At 43.4% G+C, this 19,226-nt stretch overlaps 1 protein-coding gene across 3 annotated transcripts in view; it reads left to right on the top strand.

The window, feature by feature from the left end:
* Positions 1-19,226, top strand: part of Acoxl (acyl-CoA oxidase like) — a 294,348-nt gene that overhangs the window by 135,169 nt on the left and 139,953 nt on the right. For all 3 annotated transcript variants that reach the window (XM_085696377.2, XM_085696375.2, XM_085696378.2), the window contains exon 11: positions 16,712-16,828. In XM_085696377.2, the coding sequence (XP_085552503.2) occupies positions 16,712-16,828 (117 nt within the window). The remainder of the gene's footprint in view (positions 1-16,711; positions 16,829-19,226) is intronic.

Raw genomic sequence — 19,226 nt, 5'->3', positions numbered from 1 at the left:
TGGCAAAAAGACATAACTTACGGATTCAAAAAGTTGATCCTATCTACAAGGAGTAACCCAGAGAAATTCATGTGCACACACATTGCAGAAAAAATGGAAACCTAAAAAGGAAAGAGCACTCTTGAAAACAGAAGAGAGAAACAATCACAGCAGATTTCTCATCAGAAGCCGGTGAAGGTTGCAGGAAGTGGCTTGCCATTTCCCAACCATTAAAGAGCCATTAAACCAGAATTCTGTATGCAGCAAGGTGACATTTCAGTACATTCGCAGATGAAACAAAACGGAACGTATTTCTCATTCACAAACTGAAATGGTAGCTGAGTAAAATTCCTGCCCGGCATGGTTGTGCACATCTGTAATCCTAGTAGTCAGGGAAGCTGAAGCAAGGGGATTCATCAAAAATTCAAGGCTAGCCTGGGATGCCAGTGAAACATTGTCTCAAAAACATCAAAACAAACAAAGAAAACAATTTAAAAAGGGCAGGAAGAAGAAGGGGTGGGGGAAGGAAAAGAATGAGGAAGAAAAGAGGGAGCTGAGAGCTGGCTGAGTGGCTAAGAGCTCTTGAAGAAGGCCTGGATTTGGTTTCCAGCACCCACACCTGAGGCTCACAACTGCTTCTAAGTCCAGCTGCTGGGATCAACATCGCCTTCCAGCTCCCAAGGGCATAGCTCTGGTGTGCACACCCAACACACAAATACACGTAAATAAAAATTAAAATCTAAAAAAAGAAAAGAAGAGAAAAAAGTAAGAATAAAGAAAAAACATGCCTTAAACAGAAAGAGAAAAATAAAAGAAGAAATTCTGGAATATCAGTAAAGAAGAAACAACAAAGTTTCTGAAATCATAGATAAAAAGAATTCTCTAAGTCCTGTTTGACATCGTTCCGTGTGACTTTAGGTGAACTTGTGGGGCTTACTCAGGACAGTCACAAACAGGCCAGGATAGTGAGCTGCGAGAGAATCCAGGTTTCTATACTACACTTGAAATGGTATACATGTGACACATGGATTGGCTTTGTATGGATACGAATAAACTATGTATGCGTTAAACCACACTGAAAGACTAAGAACGGTAGCTAACAGCAATACATAGAAATGGTACTTTACAAAGTGCTGAAATAACCTGAAGGAAGGCAGTGAAGATAAACCCTAGGAATAAAAAAATATAGTTTTAAAAAACTATTATTTATTTTAAAAATATATTTTATGTATAATATGTTTACATGCTATATATTATACTTAATATTTATAGATTATTGCATAGTATATTAAATAGTATATTAAATATATAAATATATGTTTTAAATCCCTAGCCTAATTATTACAACAAATGTAAAAAGCATAATTCAATTAAAAAGTAGATCTTAACAGGGATCAAAACTCATCAAACTCTATGCTGCCTACTCACTCCGAATATGACCATTGAGACAGTTTGTATTTTACAGAGATTAATGAAAGTGAGCAGGAGTGGTTATATTAATTTCGTATGAAGTTGGCTTCAGAACAAAGATGCTCACCACAGATAAGGAGAGACACTCAGTTGCAAGAGGTCCATGAGGGAAACACAGCAATCCTGTATATGTGTATGAAGCCCAAGGTGCTGTGATATGAGCAGCTAGAAGAACTCGAAAGGAAATGATTGCAACCCAAGGTTTCAACTAGGAAATCTCAACACCCGTTCTAACAACCGGTAGACAAACTGCACACAGTGCCACAGAAGATGCAGAAAAACCAGAGTCCTACCAGCCAGCCAGAACCAACCTGCATTTACAGGCCCAGCAATCACAGCACACATCCTTTTCAGATGCCCAACTAGACTTTTCAAAACAGACCCTATCCTGTGCCACAGAAGAAACTTCAACCGTTTCTGAATTGAAGTCATACCAGGCATGGTGACTGATGCTCGTCATCCCAGCACTCAGTAGTCTGAATACCCAGCTTCAAACTAATAATCAATAAGAGGGAAATTTCCAAACACTTACAAACTAAACTCCTTAATAACTCATAATAAAAGAGGAGCTCAGAAGCAAAATTTTAAAAATATGAAAATATACATCAAAGTTTGTGCAAAATATTAAGAGAGAAATTAGTGACATCAAATGCATATATTAATGTATCTAACATCATCTAGATATTAGTATCTAATCTAATACATTAACATATTTTATATATTAGAAAGATCTTAGCTACTATCTCAAGAACCTAGAAAAAGAGCAAAATAGAAAAGAAGCAGAGAATAAAATAATAAGGGCAAGAGCAGAAATCACTGGAATTGAGAAAACAACTATAGAAAATACTGAGGAGTAAAGAGCTGGTTATATGAAATAATAAAATCCACAAGTATCTAGCTGTCAAACAAAAATAAAGAAAACATACATTACTGACATCAGAAACAGACTTAGGCTATTCCTACTCACAGTAAAATGGGCCAATTCCTCAAAAACCTCAAAATACTATAGCTTGTCCATTGTGCATGAGACCTGGACTAACCCTATAGCTTGTCTACTGTATTTGAGACTTGGACTAACCCTTTAACCAGTAATGAATTAAACTCATTATTTAAAGACCCCTGAGCAGGTCAAATGTGATGGTGCATACCTAGAGCCCATGATTGGAAGGCAGAGGCACGAGGGTCAAGAATCAAGGCTAGCTTTGATACATAGTCAGCTTGAGGCCAGGCTAGGGTACATGAGATCCTGTCTCAAAAAAAAAATCAAAGAAAATTCCTGAACCATTTTCAGTCTAAATAACCTCTTTATTTAAGCAAAGCATTTAAAGGAGACTATACAGCATTTTTTTTACACAATTCCTCAAGAAAGAAAAGTGGAAGGAACATGTTTCTGTTCTTGTATAGAAACCATGATATTCTGGTTTCCCAAACAGAGACAGACAACACAATAAAAAGAAATCATACAATAGTATCACTCATGAAGGTAGACATAGGAGCCTAATGAAAATTAAGTGCTAGACTTTGGCAAAATAACAATTTCTCATGGTGACCAACAGGGCTTTGTTACAGAGACCCAAGCTTGCTTAATATTCAAAATTCAATATAATTTTCCCTATTAGATTCACATAAAGAAGAAATATAGTCACATCATTTGGTAGAGAAAAGCATTTAAACTTTGACACATCTTAATGATTGAAAACTCTCATTTAGAATTCAGTTTGGTGGCAAGGCCTGCAATCCTAGCTCCTTGGGAAGCTGTGACAGAAGGATCCTAAGTTCAAGGCTCACTTAGGCTACAGAGTGGGTTTAAGCCTCAGTTATAATTGTGGCTTCCCATCAGTCATCAGGTAACATAAGGAGACCCTGACTCAAATATAAAAATGTGCTGGGAATATAGCCCAGAGGCAGAGTGCTTGAAGCCCAAGGTTCAGCCCCCAGGACCATAAAATGAAAGGTAAGCAAATGCAAGAGCAACAACTGGGGTCCTCTCCTTTAAATAAGAACAGAGGGGCTAGAGGAGGCATGGGTAAAGAGCACTGGCTGCTTTTACAGAGGATCTAGGTTCAGTTCTCAGCACCTATGTGGTTGCTCACAACCATCTGTCATGCCAATGGAAGGGTATTCAGTGCCCTCTTCTGGCCTCTGGAGGCACCAGGCACACATACATACATGCAGGCAAACACTGACATAAAATAAAAGTAAATGTAAAAGAATAAGTAAGAGTAGAGATGGCTGTAACTAACTTGATAAAGAACACCTCAAAAAATAGAAAAAAGTACAGTCAACGTCATACTTAGTGAAAGACTATTTCTCTAGGGCAGACGCAACAAGGATTTGTGGTCTTATTATTCCCATTGAATATGGAGATTCAAAGTTGTGGTCGGTTCAGTAGTGAAGGAAATAAAATGAAATGATCATATAAAATTGACAGCAGGTAATCAAACAATTTTTATAGCCCTATGACAGGACTGAGTAGAACATGCTGAAGCATCTACAGAGACATCTTCGAACTGTAACTTACAACTGAGACTGCCTGCCGTGGGCTGACAAGTTTACTGCTGAGGTCGTCTATAGCTGAGATCCTGTCTCCAGGGGAATACTTTCTATCAATATCACGGTGTCAGGAATATTGTAGCACCTCAGGGGAGGTGTTTGGGAGTCAGGCCATCTTAAGATGTGAGTTCAGCATTCTCTGATACATGAAAGTCACATGCGAAACCCACATGGACTTCTGCACACTTGTAGTAAGTGTGGGGATCCTGGGGCTAAAATGATGAACGATAATGCTAGTTAGTCATACATTGCCTAGTTATGGGCACCTTCGGAGAACTGCGTGACTGGGCAGCTTTTATCAGTTTTAATGTTGTCTTTGGGGATTTACTGTCATACACAGAGACAGTCGTTGACCAAAATAATTCCATAAAAATGTAACTACTAGATACACATTTAAGAAAATGTCCATGAGACCTGTGTTCTGAAAACACTGATGAACGAGACAAAAATCTAACTCTGTAAAGGGCTAGTCCATGTTTATGGTTGAGAGGCTGTGGTGTTTTAAGAGCCTAAGGACACCTTTCACCTTTAAGGCTGTGGGTTAAGAGTGAAGGTGGAGATGCCAACTGTCCTTGAATTAATTATCTCAGGGAAATATTCTGGCTGCCAAGGCTATTCTGAGGCATTGAGGTATGGATGCTCTGTCACCCAGTGTCCATCTTCAGTGATGGGTGCTGAGTGCCAGGACTCAGCATTTGTCTCTGTTGCCTCGGGGAGACCAGAGTCTCTGGCTGGCTGTTCAGGTTATCGATGCACATAGTCACCTGCCGCAGATGGAGAAGAGAGAGAAAGATGGCCTGGCTCCCAACAGGAATCTATTCCTCCCCTGAGCAGCTGAGGTGCTCCAATACCCTGAGATGGTGTGAGGAGGGAGAATGTCACCCTGTAGACAGGATCTCAGATAGAGACTACTACCTCATGCCAAACGGTCTTAGCTGTAATCTATGTCTCCACATTTTGCAACATTGTACATTTGTTTTGAATTCATTAGGATACAGCTCAAGGAAGCCCAGTCCTGATGCCTAACATTAACCAAGTTTCATTACTCATAGCTATTGCTAAGGCTGTAGTTCTGAAAAAGTAAATTAATTTCCCTTGTGTGGTAGCCAACTGAATATCACTCAGGATCCTCACTAAGGTCAGATGATTGGCTCTGGAAAGAATCTGTTGCTTCCATAGCTTTGTCCACACCATCCTCATCCTCAGGTTGTTTTGTTCATTTATTTCAGCCTGGAATTCAGAGGGAAAAATCACTGCTATTCCTCAATATGCATAAAGGGGGCAGCTGATAGCAGTTTTCCACCACATGGACACACACACAAATACACAGATATACACACATACACACACAGACTCACATAGACATACACACAGACATGTATCACAGACAGACACACACACACATACAGAAGACACACAGACATATACAGACAAAGATACACATAGATACACACACATAGACTCAGACACACAGACACACACACACAATCATGCAGCACACATATAGACACACATATACACAGACAGACACACACCACATATATGCACACAGACACACACAGATATACACACATACACATACAGACAGACACACAGATATGCACAAACACACAGCACATACACAGAAACATATAAGCACACATACAGACAGACACATACAGACAGACACACACCACATATAAACACACAGATGCACACATACACACATAGGCATACACAGATATACACAAACACACAGTACACACAGACACAGACAAACACATACACACAGACACACAGACAGACACACAAATACACAGCACACACAGAAACAGATAAACACACATAGAGACAGACACATACACACAGGTACACATACAGATATACACACAGACATACACTACATATATACACAGAGATACACATACAATAAACACACATATACACACATACACATACAGACACATATACACACATACACAGACAAACATACTTACAGACACACACACACACTTTTTAACGTCAGTGTTAGTGTGCCTTCTTTCTCATCAATTTCATTTTTTTCTTTTTTTATTGATTTTTATTGAGCTCTACAATTTTCTCTGCTCCCCTTCCTGCCTCTCCCCTCCCCGCTTCAATCCTTCCTTGAGGTCTCCATGCTCCCAATTTACTCAGGGGATCTTGTATTTTTTCTACTTCCCATGTAGATTAGATCTATGTACGTCTCTTTTACTGTCCTCATTGTTATCTAAGTTCTCTGGGATTGTGGTTTGTAGGCTGGCTTTCTTTGCTTTATGTTTAAAAATCACCTATATGAGTGAATACATGTGATAATTGTCTTTTTGTGTCTGGGTTACCTCACTCAAAATAATGTTTTCTAGTTCCATCCATTTTCCTGCAAAATTCAAGATGTCATTATTTTTCTCTGCTCTGTAGTACTCCATTGTGTAAATGTACCACATTTTCCTTATTCATTCTTCTGTCGAGGGGCATTTAGGTTGTTTCCAGGTTCTGGCTATGACAAACAAAGCTGCTATGAACATAGTTGAGCACATGTCCAAGTGGCACGGTTGAGCATCCTTTGGATATATACCCAACAGTGGTATTACTGGGTCTTGAGGAAGGTTGTTTTCTAATTTTCTGAGAAATCACCACACTGACATCCAAAGGGGTTGTACCAGCTTGCATTCCCACCAGCAATGCAGAAGTGTTCGCTTTTCCCCACAACCTCTCCAGCATAAGTTGTCATCAGTGTTTTTTATTTTGGCCATTCTTACAGGTGTAAGATGGAATCTCAGAGTTGTTTTGATTTGCATTTCTCTGATGACTAAGGATGTTGAGCATTTCCTTAAGTGTCTTTCAGCCATTTTAGATTCCTCTGTTGAGAGTTTTCTGTTTAGGTCTGTACTCCATTTTTTTTTTATTGGATTATGTGTTCTTTTGGTGACAAATTTCTTGAGTTCTTTGTATATTTTGGAGATCAGATCTCTGTCTGAGGTGGGGTCAGTGAAGATCTTTTCCCATTCTGTAGGCTGTTGTTTTGTCTTGTTGACCGTGTCCTTTGCTTTACAGAAGCTTTTCAGTTTCAGGAGGTCCCATTTATTAATTGTTTCTCTCAGTATCTGTGCTCCTGGAGTTATATTTGGGAAGTGCTCTCCTGTGCCAATGTGTTCAAGTGTATTTCCCACTTCCTCTTTTATAAGGTTCAGTGTGGCTGGCTTTATGTTGAGGTCTTTGATCCATTTGGGCTTGAGTTTTGTGCCTGGTGATAGATATGGGTCTATTTTCATTCTTCTACATGTTGATATCCAGTTATGCCACCACCATTTGTTAAATATGCTTTCATTTTTCCATTTGATATTTTTTGCTTCTTTGAAAAAAATCAGATATTTGAAGATGTGTGGATTGATATCCGGGTCTTCTGTTCTGTTCCATTGGTCCTCCTGTCTGTTCTTAGACCAATAACAGGCTGTTTTCAGTACTATAGCTCTGTAGTTTAGTTTGAAGTCAGGGATTGTGATGCCTCCAGGAATTCTTTTATTGTACAGGATTGTTTTGGCTATCCTGGGTTTTTTGCTTTTCCATATGAAGTTGAGTACTGTTCTTTCAAGGTCTGTGAAGTCCAATTTCATTTTTGTTAACTGAATGCTGGAAGCAGACTTTCTCCTTTGCCTTAAAGGCCTTTTTATAGAAGCGTTGGTAGACAGAATAAAGAAAACAACTTTTGGGGAAATTTTTTAATCACTTTCTTAGGGACAAGTAGACTGGTGGATTATCTTGAAGACTGTGGTTTGAATGGTAAGGACTGTGATGGTGGCCCCTGCTGTTCCTTGGATGCCTGATATACCAGGCATGTAGCTACATCTCACTTGGTTCTGGCTGTCACTCTAAACCCATTTACAGTCAAGGACCCTGAGGCTCACAGACTTCCTGAACAAGACAACCCACACACAGGTGGCAGCATCTGCATCTCTTGTAAGTCAGGTGTGCATGGTCCCAAGCCAGGTGTGCATGGTCCCAAGCCAGGTGTGCATGGTTCCAAGCCAGGTGTGCATGGTCCCAAGCCAGGTGTGCATGGCACCAAGCCAGGTATGCATGGCACCAAGCCTGAGCTTCCACAATCATGTCTTCTGCCACCCCTCACCTCACCAGTGATATAAATTGGGATGTGATGGCTCAGTTCTGGAATGGCCTCCTACTGGCAACAACAGGCACCAGAACAGCACAAGAGCATATTGACCAGAAACAAAGCTATGTTTCTTGGTGTTTGTCTTAAAGAGGTTTCTTTGAACCATAATGCGATAGATCCAATCTACGTTTATTTAAATAGATGAACCCTCAAAGAAGAACAGGGATCTTGGCCAGTCTCTGATGCAAGGAGAGCCTACTTTTGGTTTTTTCTGTCAGATGGTGACTTTGGTCAGAAAGAACCTATTCAGTAGAACACAGGGAGAGTGCTGTGGGTCCTTATCTCTGGTCTGAAGGGCACCTGAGCTCTTCAGGCCATCTATTGACTCAGAGGAAAAAGTGGCTTGTTTCTAATCACTCCAGGCTCTTGCAGGATGCTCCATTCTGTACTGCTGCCACGGTGCCAATGATGAAAATGGTCTTCACCATCTCAGAGAGCAGAGTCTTGGGCCCTGCCAGATACTTACCACAACTTCTGTGTGCTGCCTGTTGGGTAGAGACCTGGCATGATCTGCGAGAAAGGAAGATGGGGAGAATGGTGGCAATGGCTCTTTCCCAAAGAGCTGCACGCTAGCAGTGGTGTGTAGGCTCCAGCATCTGTGTCTGTAGGCTTGGGCCACTGTCCTTATTTGCCATGTAGACTTTCCAGCAGTGACATCAAAGCAATAAACTAACATGTCTTTCTGTAAATTCTCACCGAATAGCCCATGTTTAAAACTTGTCATTGTCATTAATCTCACATTGGAAGAAGAACTGTGTGTCTAGCATCTGCCCTTGACCTTGAGATGTCTTGGGGTGCAAGGTCAGTGTGCAAGCTGGTTCACAGGCATCCCTGGAGCCAGAAAGGAGATCAAAACCCTCCTCCATCACTATCAGGATTTTGGAGACCCAAATGTTATTTCTAGAGTGTTTACAAAATTAGAATTTTATTTTGAAAGCTTTCTTGGGAGCAGTTTCCATACTAATTACAGTTAAGGGTTTTTTGTGTGCTTGTGTAGGGCAGAGGTCTTCACCAGGTGCCATCCTCAACCTTATCACTTTGTTGTTGTTGTTATTACTATTATTTAAACCAAGGTCTCTCACTGAACCTGGAGCTTACCATTTTGGCTAGAGTCCCGGATGTGCCTGTCTCCTCCCAACCACCAGAGGTTGTCCAACGTTGACTTGGCAGAAATCCAAACTCAGGTGCTCCTGATTACAAAGCAAGCACTTTATCTACTGAGCCATCTCCTCTGCCCAAGGCCACTGGGAAAGCAATGTTTATCTATGCATACAGAGACCTGCAGACAGACACACACACACTTCTTTCATCTGCTGTATAGATGGATGGAAAATTGTTTCGTTGAAGAGTGACAGCTAAAACCTGGTAGATCTAACATGTCAAGTATGATGTTTTGTGCAGGATTTCTCAGAGTCCAAAGACAAAACCATTAGGCATTCAGCTTTAAGCAAAAATAGCATTATGGGAAGCTGGTCCCCATTTTGATGCCAAGCTTGACCCCATAGGGAATCAGATAGGGTTGAGTGTGGCAAGGCTCGAAGCTGGGAATTGGAGTGTTGATGCCCACACATTATTTGATAATAAGAAACCAGGTTTTTGATAGTTGGACCCCAGTCTTCTGGGTCCAATAAATGCTTGTGTTAGTGTAGCCATGCCCAATACACTCTACACAAACAACTAAGGAAATATAAGTAGGAAGGATTAGTTAGACTCAAGGTTTCAGTTCACCATGGCAAGGAAGGCATAAAGACCTTTATTGTGGAATGTGTAGTAGAGTCTCCTCACATTTCCAAAGGAGACAATGCTGGAACCAGGAACCTTCTGTAATCATCAAGGGTCCACCCTTAGTGACCTGCTTCTGCCAGTGAGGCTCTACCTTGAGGACCCATGGTCCTAAAATAACACTACTAGCTGGAGGGCAAATGTTGAAACATGCACTCATAGGGACATCTTTGATTCACACAGTGCTATGACGGTGTCCTTAAAAATCCTTAGTTTTGATTCTGGGGAGATGACTCAGTAGGTAAAGTGTGTGGCATGCAAACTTTAGGAGCTGAGTTCAGGTCCCCAGAAGCCACCTGACAACCAGACACGGTGGTATATATCTGTAACTCCTCCAGTTCTGGGGGCATGGAATTTGGCAGAGCCCAGGGGCTTGCTGGCTGTGCATCCTGAGCACAGCATCAGGCTCTGGCTAAGTGAGAGGTCCTGCTTAAAACATAAGTGGGAAACAATAGAGGACAAACACCTGATGTCAACCTCTTGCCTCCACATGCACACACATAGACAAGTACACCCATACATATAAGTACACACACATGCACACACTGCACACAAATTCTCTTTCTCTGATTTGTACAAATAGTTGCACTCTAAGTTCTAAATCTTGGAGTGTTCCCTAAGAGAGGAAAAACAGAAAGGGTTGGGCTGGGGCTCTCTGAGAGGTTGAGGTATCTCTGTGAAGTGATATGGGAATGGGCTGTGGGTGTCCCACTGAGGATGCTTGCTGGTTCCCTTGACTGTAGCCTGAAATTGAATCATTAATAAATCCCAGTGGCCATGGATATGTGTCTGGGGCCCAGCTTCTATCTGCAGAGGTCAGCACCATGACACTGAACGAAGTGAGTTTTTCTCTCCTTCCTTCTGGCTGAGAAGATGCCTGTGAACTAGCTTGCACCCTTCGCTTGTACCCCGAGACTGAGGGTCAAGGACAGAGGCTCAGCCACACAGGCTTGTCTCCTTCCAGGGTGACTGGATGTCATTCACAGCAGACTGAGGCAATGATGCTTCGGAGCAGGAAACATGGGAAGCAATTATCTTTTTAGTAGGTCACTGGCCTCCTTTGGGAGAAGAGACCAGAGGGAGAACAGGGAAGGCAGGCAGCACGGTCCCCCCAGAGGCTGTGCCTGCAGTAGCTGCCTTGGTGATTAATAGCCGTGTCACTTTCCGCGAATGTTGCTTTAAGCAGCCGTGTTCAAAATTGAGTAGGGATAAAATACAACAACCGAAAAAAAATGTTTCCTCTATTCCTTAGTTGTTTCTGGAGTCCAGAAATAGCTTTTCAGATCTATAATTCTAAAAGGCACCATTCACAGCTCTCTCCGAGGCCTGGATTGATTTTCACGTGGCTATCATTGTGTATATCAGCACAGCTCTTAGCTTTATAAAGATCAGGAGAAAGCTAAGTGATTTGAGTTATTTTTCTTTGGAGGGAGTGCTGAAATAAGAATTGTGTTTACAGAGAAAAATATACCCTTTACATGTGTTTTTAACAAAAAATACTAACCCAGTGGAAGAAAAGACAGGAAGAATATTGTATCCATATAGATCATATTTTGGAACAATAAAATGTCTGGCAGGCAGTAATTGCTGGCTAGCTGCAGGGATTACAGCCCAGTGAGCTGTATTCAGGGTAGCATGCCAAGATGCTGGCAACCAGGGAAGGAGCCCTCAGTGTGCCCAACTGGGTCCTGACAGCATGAACAGGAGGAGGACTCAGAATGACTGGGCAAGGTTGCCATGTGGGCCATGCTTTCTACGGCTCGGACTCTCGATAGTCCTTTTTATCTGCTGCTTCTCTTGCAGTTAGCCAACCAGCTTGGGGCTAATAGTGGCCATCCTAGGACTGAGCAGAAGAGTCATTAATCTTTAATGCCACCTCTAAAGCCAGGTAGAGCACCAGATAGGTAAGGAGCCAATAGAAACTTCCGTTCAGTGCGTTGGAGACTGGCAGCATCCAAGGAAAGGAGTGGGTGCGCCCCACTTTCTGTATATCCACTGCTCTCCTGTAAGAAAGCCAGGGTAGGGCCGTCGGTATTACAGGGATCGGCTCCTCTCTCCTGCTTTCCCAGTCTCATCAGTTTCCATCCTGTCCATTGCTTCTACCAGTGCTCCTCTGTCAGAGTTACTTCTTTGTTCATAACAACTCTAAATAAGTAAACGTTTCAGGAAAGAGTGGGGGTGGCAGGTAGGAAGCTGAAGTACAGTTGCTGAGATGATGTGGTGTTCAGCGTGCCCTCCTTCTTTTCTTCTCTGGGAGTCCTTGCTCCAGGCCAGGCTGGGGCACATGAAAATGAGCAGGTGTGAGCTATGAGGCAGATAGCAGAGACCGTGGACATGTAGATTGTTCTAACTTCCAGATATGTGGAGGCCAGCAGGTCAGGAAGATTGCCATCTTTAAGTGGCTCATTGTTCATAGTGCCCTAGAAAAAAAGGGGTGTCCACCCACCAGGGCCTCATAGGGAAACACTAGTGTCAGTGAGGAGATGGAGGATGCCAAGGGAAAGGATGGACCATGTAGGCTAAGCAGGCTAAGCAGGCTAAGTAGACTAGGATTGATTAGTTGGGTGATAGGGCTCTGATATCTTGAAGCTCTCCTCAGTGGTCTGATACCTGACCCTGGGTGTCACCTGGGGGGACTTGTGCTGGGCATCAGTGCCCTACATTGTGATAGCCTTACACATGAGGTATTGGGGTTTCTGGATTTGCTAGCTTACATTTGGATGATGCAGTCCTGGGGACATCATTTGCTATCTTTAGGAATGAGCTCACCCTGGGAGGTGGGGCTCACACTCCAGAATCAGCAAGGCTCTGGGAGGAGAAGCATCAGCAACCATCAGTTAGTGCAGACTGAAAGAGAGAGAGACTGACATTGGAGGGAAGACCACAGAGGGAATACTTTGGGCATTCTAAGGAGAAGCCGCTTTGGTTTGATTGGTTTGGTTCTGTTCAGGTTTTTGAAGGAAAGGATTAAAGAGAGGGAGAAAAATCAAAACAGTCTCAGTGTCAAGAGAGAACATGTGGCTGGTTCAACTCAAATGAGTCCAGTTAGGTATATGACAGTTGGGTTTGAGGCTGGTGGAGGCAGTAAGTCCTGCATGGACAAAAAGTACAAAGAATCATTGAAGGTTCAAGCAAGGCCCAAGTTAACTCCTAGATACCAGACAGGGGCATTTGGATTAGATTCCCAAGCATCTGGCTCCTATATTTTAAATGTCTGTCGAATGCCTGTGTGTGGCTATGTGTCAAAGAACTAATCGTCAGGTTAGGAGGTGGCAATAAATTATTGTGGCCGAAGAAAAGAAACCCATCCATGATGGGTGTGGTAGTTTGAATGAAAATGGCTCCCATAGGATCCTAGGGAGTGACTCTATTTGATGTGTGGTTTTGCTGGAGTAGGTGTTTGGGGAAGTATGTCACTAGAGGCAGTCTTAGAGGTTTCAGAAGCTCAAGTCAGGCCCAGTGACTCACTCTCTTCCTGCTGCTTGCTAAGATATAGAACTCTGAGCTACCTCCAGCACCATGTCTGGCAGCCATGCTTCCTGTTATAATGATAATGAACTAAACCTCTGAATGTAAAACAGCCCCAATTAAATGCTTTCTTTTATAAGAGTTTCCATGGTTGTGGTGTCTCTCCACAACTATAGAAGACTGTCTAAGGAAATGGAGCTAGAAAGCCAGTACCTCCTGAGCCATCAGTTAATCTCAGTGAGCGGATGGAACTCTGAAGGTTTGCAGGGCAGAGATAACTATGCCCTGAGAAAACAGTTTGGTGGCCCTAAAGCCCAGCACACCCCATCATGAGAGCAGACTCCACAGCTGCCAGATCTATTTACAAATACATGCATATATTCTTGTAAAATCTCTCAAGTTTATGAAATCACCTAGAATCCTGCAGTGGATTGGCCAATCTCCCTGCCACATGACGAGATATACTCTGAGGCCTGCTGTGCGGACTCTTGGTGGTCTCTCTGGCCCGTGCCTATTACCGTACTGAACTATGAGGGTCAAAGAGGAAGTGGAACCATCACAAATCACACTGGGAATCAGATTGCATTAGTTTTGTTTTCTCTTGCTGTGATCAAACACCCTGGGGAGAAAAAGCAACTGAAAGAAGAAAGGGTCTATTTTAGCTCACGGTTTAAACATCAGTAGATCATGGTGGGGAAGGCTTGGCACTGGGAGCCATGGTGGGGAGGGCTTGGCACCGAGAGCCATGGTGGGGAAGGCTTGGCACAGGGAGCATGAGGAAGCTGGTCGCATTGTTTCTATAGTACAGAAGAATGAAGTGATAAATACTTCTGCTAGCTTTCTCTGTCTTGTGCAGTCTAGGAGCCCAGACCATGGAATGGTACTCATATTCAGGGTGGGTCTCCCCACCTCAGTAAACCTAATCTAGAGAAGTCCAGAGTCTCATCTCCTAGGTGACTCTAGAGCCTGTCACTTGTCAACAAGTTGACAGCTGCTAACCCCCACACTGATCTAGCATCCAAAAAACCTTCCTTGAGGTCTTGATCAGGCCACTCTGCCATGTTTGCCTGCATTTCTTCATTTGAAAAACCCATTTGTTCCATATTGTGTATCTGTTGTGTGCTATGCCAAAATAAAGACTTGCTTGAAGAAACGGAAACTTTGGTGGAACTCTATTTAAAGTTGTATGACTATCATGATTTTTCAGAAATCAAGATCTAAAAGATGTTGTTATCGATCATTTCCTTTGTCATCTCTGCATGAGTAAAGCACCCTGAAATGATATTTTGGAAATCTAAGATGAAATACTGGTGATTGACAGGGATGGAAGGCTGGGCCGTGCTGACTGGGTCTTCTCTGTGTTCTGGGCTATGCGCTCCATGTCTGGGACTTGGCCTTGAACATGGCAGGTGCCCAGAATCTAGTGTACTGGTGGCACAGCTGTCTCCCAGAGGAGTGGGTTGCATGTGGCCATGTCAAGTGTGGCTAAATTTGACTTTAATAATTACAAATAAACCTACAGTAGAATTATAAAACAAAATTAAAACTCTAGAGAGCAGGGACAAATAGAACATTGTAAGTAACTGCATGAGACCATTTATGCTGCTATAACAAAGACACAATAGATGGGGTAAATTCAAACAATGAGCATGTATGTCCTGTGGTTCTGGGTCTTGTGGTTGGAATGCCAAGGTCCAAGAACTGGCAGATTCAGTGTCTGTGTGGTTTGTCTTCTGATCTGTTCTCTTGAGTGTCCTTACCTGACCTTCCTGCAACACGCTGAGTTGAAGGAGGGTTTGCTGGGTAAATCAGATTAGCACTCCACCCTTATGACTTCATTTAACCTTAATTACTTCCTAAAAGCCCTATCTCCAAATAGTCACTTGGGAATTAGGGCTTCAGTGTATGAATTTTGTGGGGACACAATTCAGTCCATAGCAATAACCTAACATTATGATGACACCCTTATTGAAAATGAAGTTTCTTTTTCTTTCTGTTTTTGGACTCATCACGATCCAGCTGGAACTGAGAGATTACCCTGCACACTGCTCAACCTCTCATTTGAGACCGTGTCCTGCTGTGGTTGGGTGGATATAGTGTGGATGAAAGGGCATGGGCCAAGGGCGGGGGATGATAGTGTTCCTGGGACAACCATCTGGAATGGTCAGACTGTGCCCAGGGATGTCTGCTCACTCTGTTTGCAGCATTCTGGCCCGGTGGATGCCTGGCCCCTCCCACCTGTCTGACACAGCCAGGTTGTGATTTGTAAATGCCTTCTGCCAATGGCTCTCAACCTTCCTGATACTGCAATCCTTCAATACAGTTCCTCATGTTGTGGTGATCCCAACCATAAAATTAATTTTGTTGCTACTTTATAACTGTAATTTTGCTACTGTTACGAATCATAATATAGATATCTGATATGAAGGTAACTGATGTGACCCTCAAAGGTGCAAAGATTAAAACTTTGAAAAATTTGCTTGTAAGTGTATGGGTATCCTTGGCTCAATAGTGTCTATAACATAGATTTGCTTTGGATGTTTGATAACGTATGTGTGTGTGTGTGTGTTTGTATGTGTGTAAGATGTTACTTTTTAAAAATAAAAACTAAGTTCATGGTTACTTATAAGCAGAATATCATCAACCCGAGTCAGAAAGTATTGGCCGGCACCAGGGTTTGCTCATGGGTATCGCTGCAGGGACAGTTCCAGGAATTGCATTGAGGAAAGACATGAGATGCGCCTGCCTCCAAGTGCCCCGCAGCCGCTGTAACAAGACACAAGGGCTTCTGTTGAATACTACGCCATGCAGAACTGCAGGGGGCTTAGAGGGCTGAGAGTAATGATCCACCTGTGAATCTGACAGGCGCACGGAGGCCACCGCCACCCTCCTTGTTGAGAATGTCCATTTGAAATATGTTCTAGACTATGGCTTCTATCCTATTAATTATGATACAAACCTAGTAAAGCTGAATAATTAATGATTGTGGGGCACTTGAAGCTCGGAAATGTCATGTAAATGTTAAGGAGTACAAATTACCCCATGTAGTAGATAGATCTGCTTTGCCTTACACGTATCCCGTGGTGGGAAGGTACACTTCTAGGAAAACTAAAAAGCTTGCTTGGGGTTTTCCTCGGAAGGTTGGACTATCTTAACTTACTGCCTTAACCGCATTTTAGGAGATTTGGGTTTCTGCATCCTGCAGCGTTTGAAACTTCACTCGCAGCTGTGAAGACAAAGTCATCTACTTACTGCATTTTGGTAAAAGTCGTGTTTGTTCATTTTCTCTAGCCGAAGGCAGTTTGGGCCCAAGGGCAAAGAAGAGGTGCGGATCATCGAGCACCAGATGCAGACGCTCAGGCTGATGTCTCACCTGGCCACCGCACTGGCCCTGACCTTCACAAGCAGGTGAGCTGGCTTTGGGAGTGCTTCTCCCCCAGGAGAAACTGTAACAGATTTGAGCAGTTAAAATGTTTCCAACTTCTGGTAAAGTTTCTAAACGGAGGATAAAGCTCTGAAGACTCGATCAAGGCACATGTGTGCTGAGAGTGTGTCGGGGAAGAGGCAGGGTGCTGAATGAAATAGTGGAAATGGTGCTCTACTTGCACACGCACGCTCCCCTTCACTGCAAGCTCTTACAAACTCTGCTTTTGATTGATTGATTTTATGTGTATGAGTGTTTTACCTGAATGTATGTATGTGCCCTGCATGTGTGCCTGGTACTCCGTGTGTGACTAGTACCTGACAGGGACAGAGGAGGGCATCCCATACCGGAAATGGGGTTACAGATGTTCTGAACTGCCATGTAGGTACTGGAACCAAACCTGGGTCCCCCGAAAGAGCAGCAAGTGCTCTGAACTGCCCGGCCATCTCTCCAGTGGTCACAAGAGGCTCTAATAGATGGATGCCTTCAGATGCTCTGTCTCCCAGCACTCGGGCAGGTCCTGGGCTGTGTGTTCTGTGTCATTTTCACCCCTAACATCCTAAAGACAAGGAACTTGGAGGTTTGCCTAAGATCACAAGGACCCTGAAGGATGTGGACAGGGAAAAGAACATCAAACTTTACATCTTTCTCCTGTGTTCTTTTTTTTCTCTAACATGTTAATTCTGTTTCTCAGTGGGGTTGCTGCAGTGGGCTTCTGGGTAACTTACAGCCCCCCCCCCACTTGTTGGAAATTTACACACTGATGAGTGTGTGTTGGGCTTTATAGGACGATGGGCATCAGAGAATCTTTGCCCTGTCTTCTATACTGAAGACCTGTGGGGTGCCACAGTCCTTGGGCCTGTGGGGGAGGGGGTCTTCTCATAACATGAGGCAGGGAGTGGAAGTCCAGGACTCCAGAGAGTACCGAGGATGAATTCTGTGGCAGGCAAAACAAGCTACCTGAGAAAAATGTACATCACTTACATCCAACATCTGATACTTAAAATTTCCTGAACTTTTTCTTCCAGTACTGGGGCATCCTGCTGTGATAAATTACTAACCAAAAGCAAACTTGGGGAGAAAGGGTCTCTTTGGCTCACACTTTTGAGTTAGGGCAGCAGCTAGAGAGGGACACTGCTGACTGGCTTGCTCCCCAAGGCTTGCTCAGCTGCCTTTCTCATACAAGTCTGGACCACCTGCCTCGAACTGGCACCACCCACAGTGGGCTGGGCCCTCCCACATCAACCATCTGTCAAAAAAAAAAAAAATGGCCACAGACTTGCTTACAGGCCAGTTTGATGAAGGTACTCCCTCTTCTCAGCTGACTCGATTTTACGTCATGTTGATAAAAACTAACACAGGATACTGGGCACACAGGATTAGACCTTAGGCTGCTGCACGTGCTGGGCACACGGGATTAGACCTTAGGCTGATGCATGTGCTGGGCACACGGGATTAGACCTTAGGCTGCTGCACGTGCTGGGCACACGGGATTAGACCTTAGGCTGATGCATGTGCTGGGCACACGGGATTAGACCTTAGGCTGCTGCACGTGCTGGGCACACGGGATTAGACCTTAGGCTGATGCATGTGCTGGGCACACGGGATTAGACCTTAGGCTGCTGCACGTGCTGGGCACACGGGATTAGACCTTAGGCTGCTGCACATGCTGAGCTAGTGTTACACCACTAAACTACTTGCTCAGCTCTAGCTCTGAATATTTTTGAGGCTCAGTTTGGATAGAATACAATGCTCAGGTTGCCGTGTAGCATTTAGTGAGTCTGAGAAAATATGAACAGCTGTGTAACAAACACCCCTACTGAGTATGAACCATTTTTTATCACTCTGGGAAGCTTCCTGGATCCCTTCAAGTTGAACCGCATTTCACCACCGTAGCTGAGATAATACACATTCTGATTTCTATTCCTGTTGCTTAGTTTGGTTTGCCCCAGCTGAGAGAGGCCCCTGTTCTAGCTTTGGCTTTCAAGGTGAGAAATGACAAGTGGTTGATGTTAATTAATACCAAATCACAGAGCCATTCTCGTGGCATGTGTGGTGCTGTATTGTTGAACACATCACCAATCCAATTGCTCCATGGCCTTCTAAATTCCTAACTATGTATTGCCTGTTTGTCATGTGTATGAGGAGGTCAGAGGTCAACCTCAGAGGCCTCGCTCCCTTCAGCTTCTAAGGAAGTAGCCAGTCCAGTTCACTGTGGCGTGGCCAAAATTTGTGCTGACTTCTCCCCTCTTCCTCTTTTCATTTTCCTTCTCCACACAAGTTATCACACTGTGGGATTTGAGTTCCAACTTTTAAGGATGCATGCTTCTGGCAGCTGGCCTCACGTTTTAGGGGCTGGGTACCTTGAGGCTTAATTGGTGA

The sequence above is a fragment of the Myodes glareolus genome, chromosome 10, assembly GCF_982192425.1.
Source record: "Myodes glareolus chromosome 10, mMyoGla1.1, whole genome shotgun sequence".
Lineage (NCBI taxonomy): Eukaryota > Metazoa > Chordata > Mammalia > Rodentia > Cricetidae > Myodes > Myodes glareolus.
Note: the sequence above shows the minus strand (reverse complement) of the source record. Positions and strands in the feature narration are given on the sequence as shown.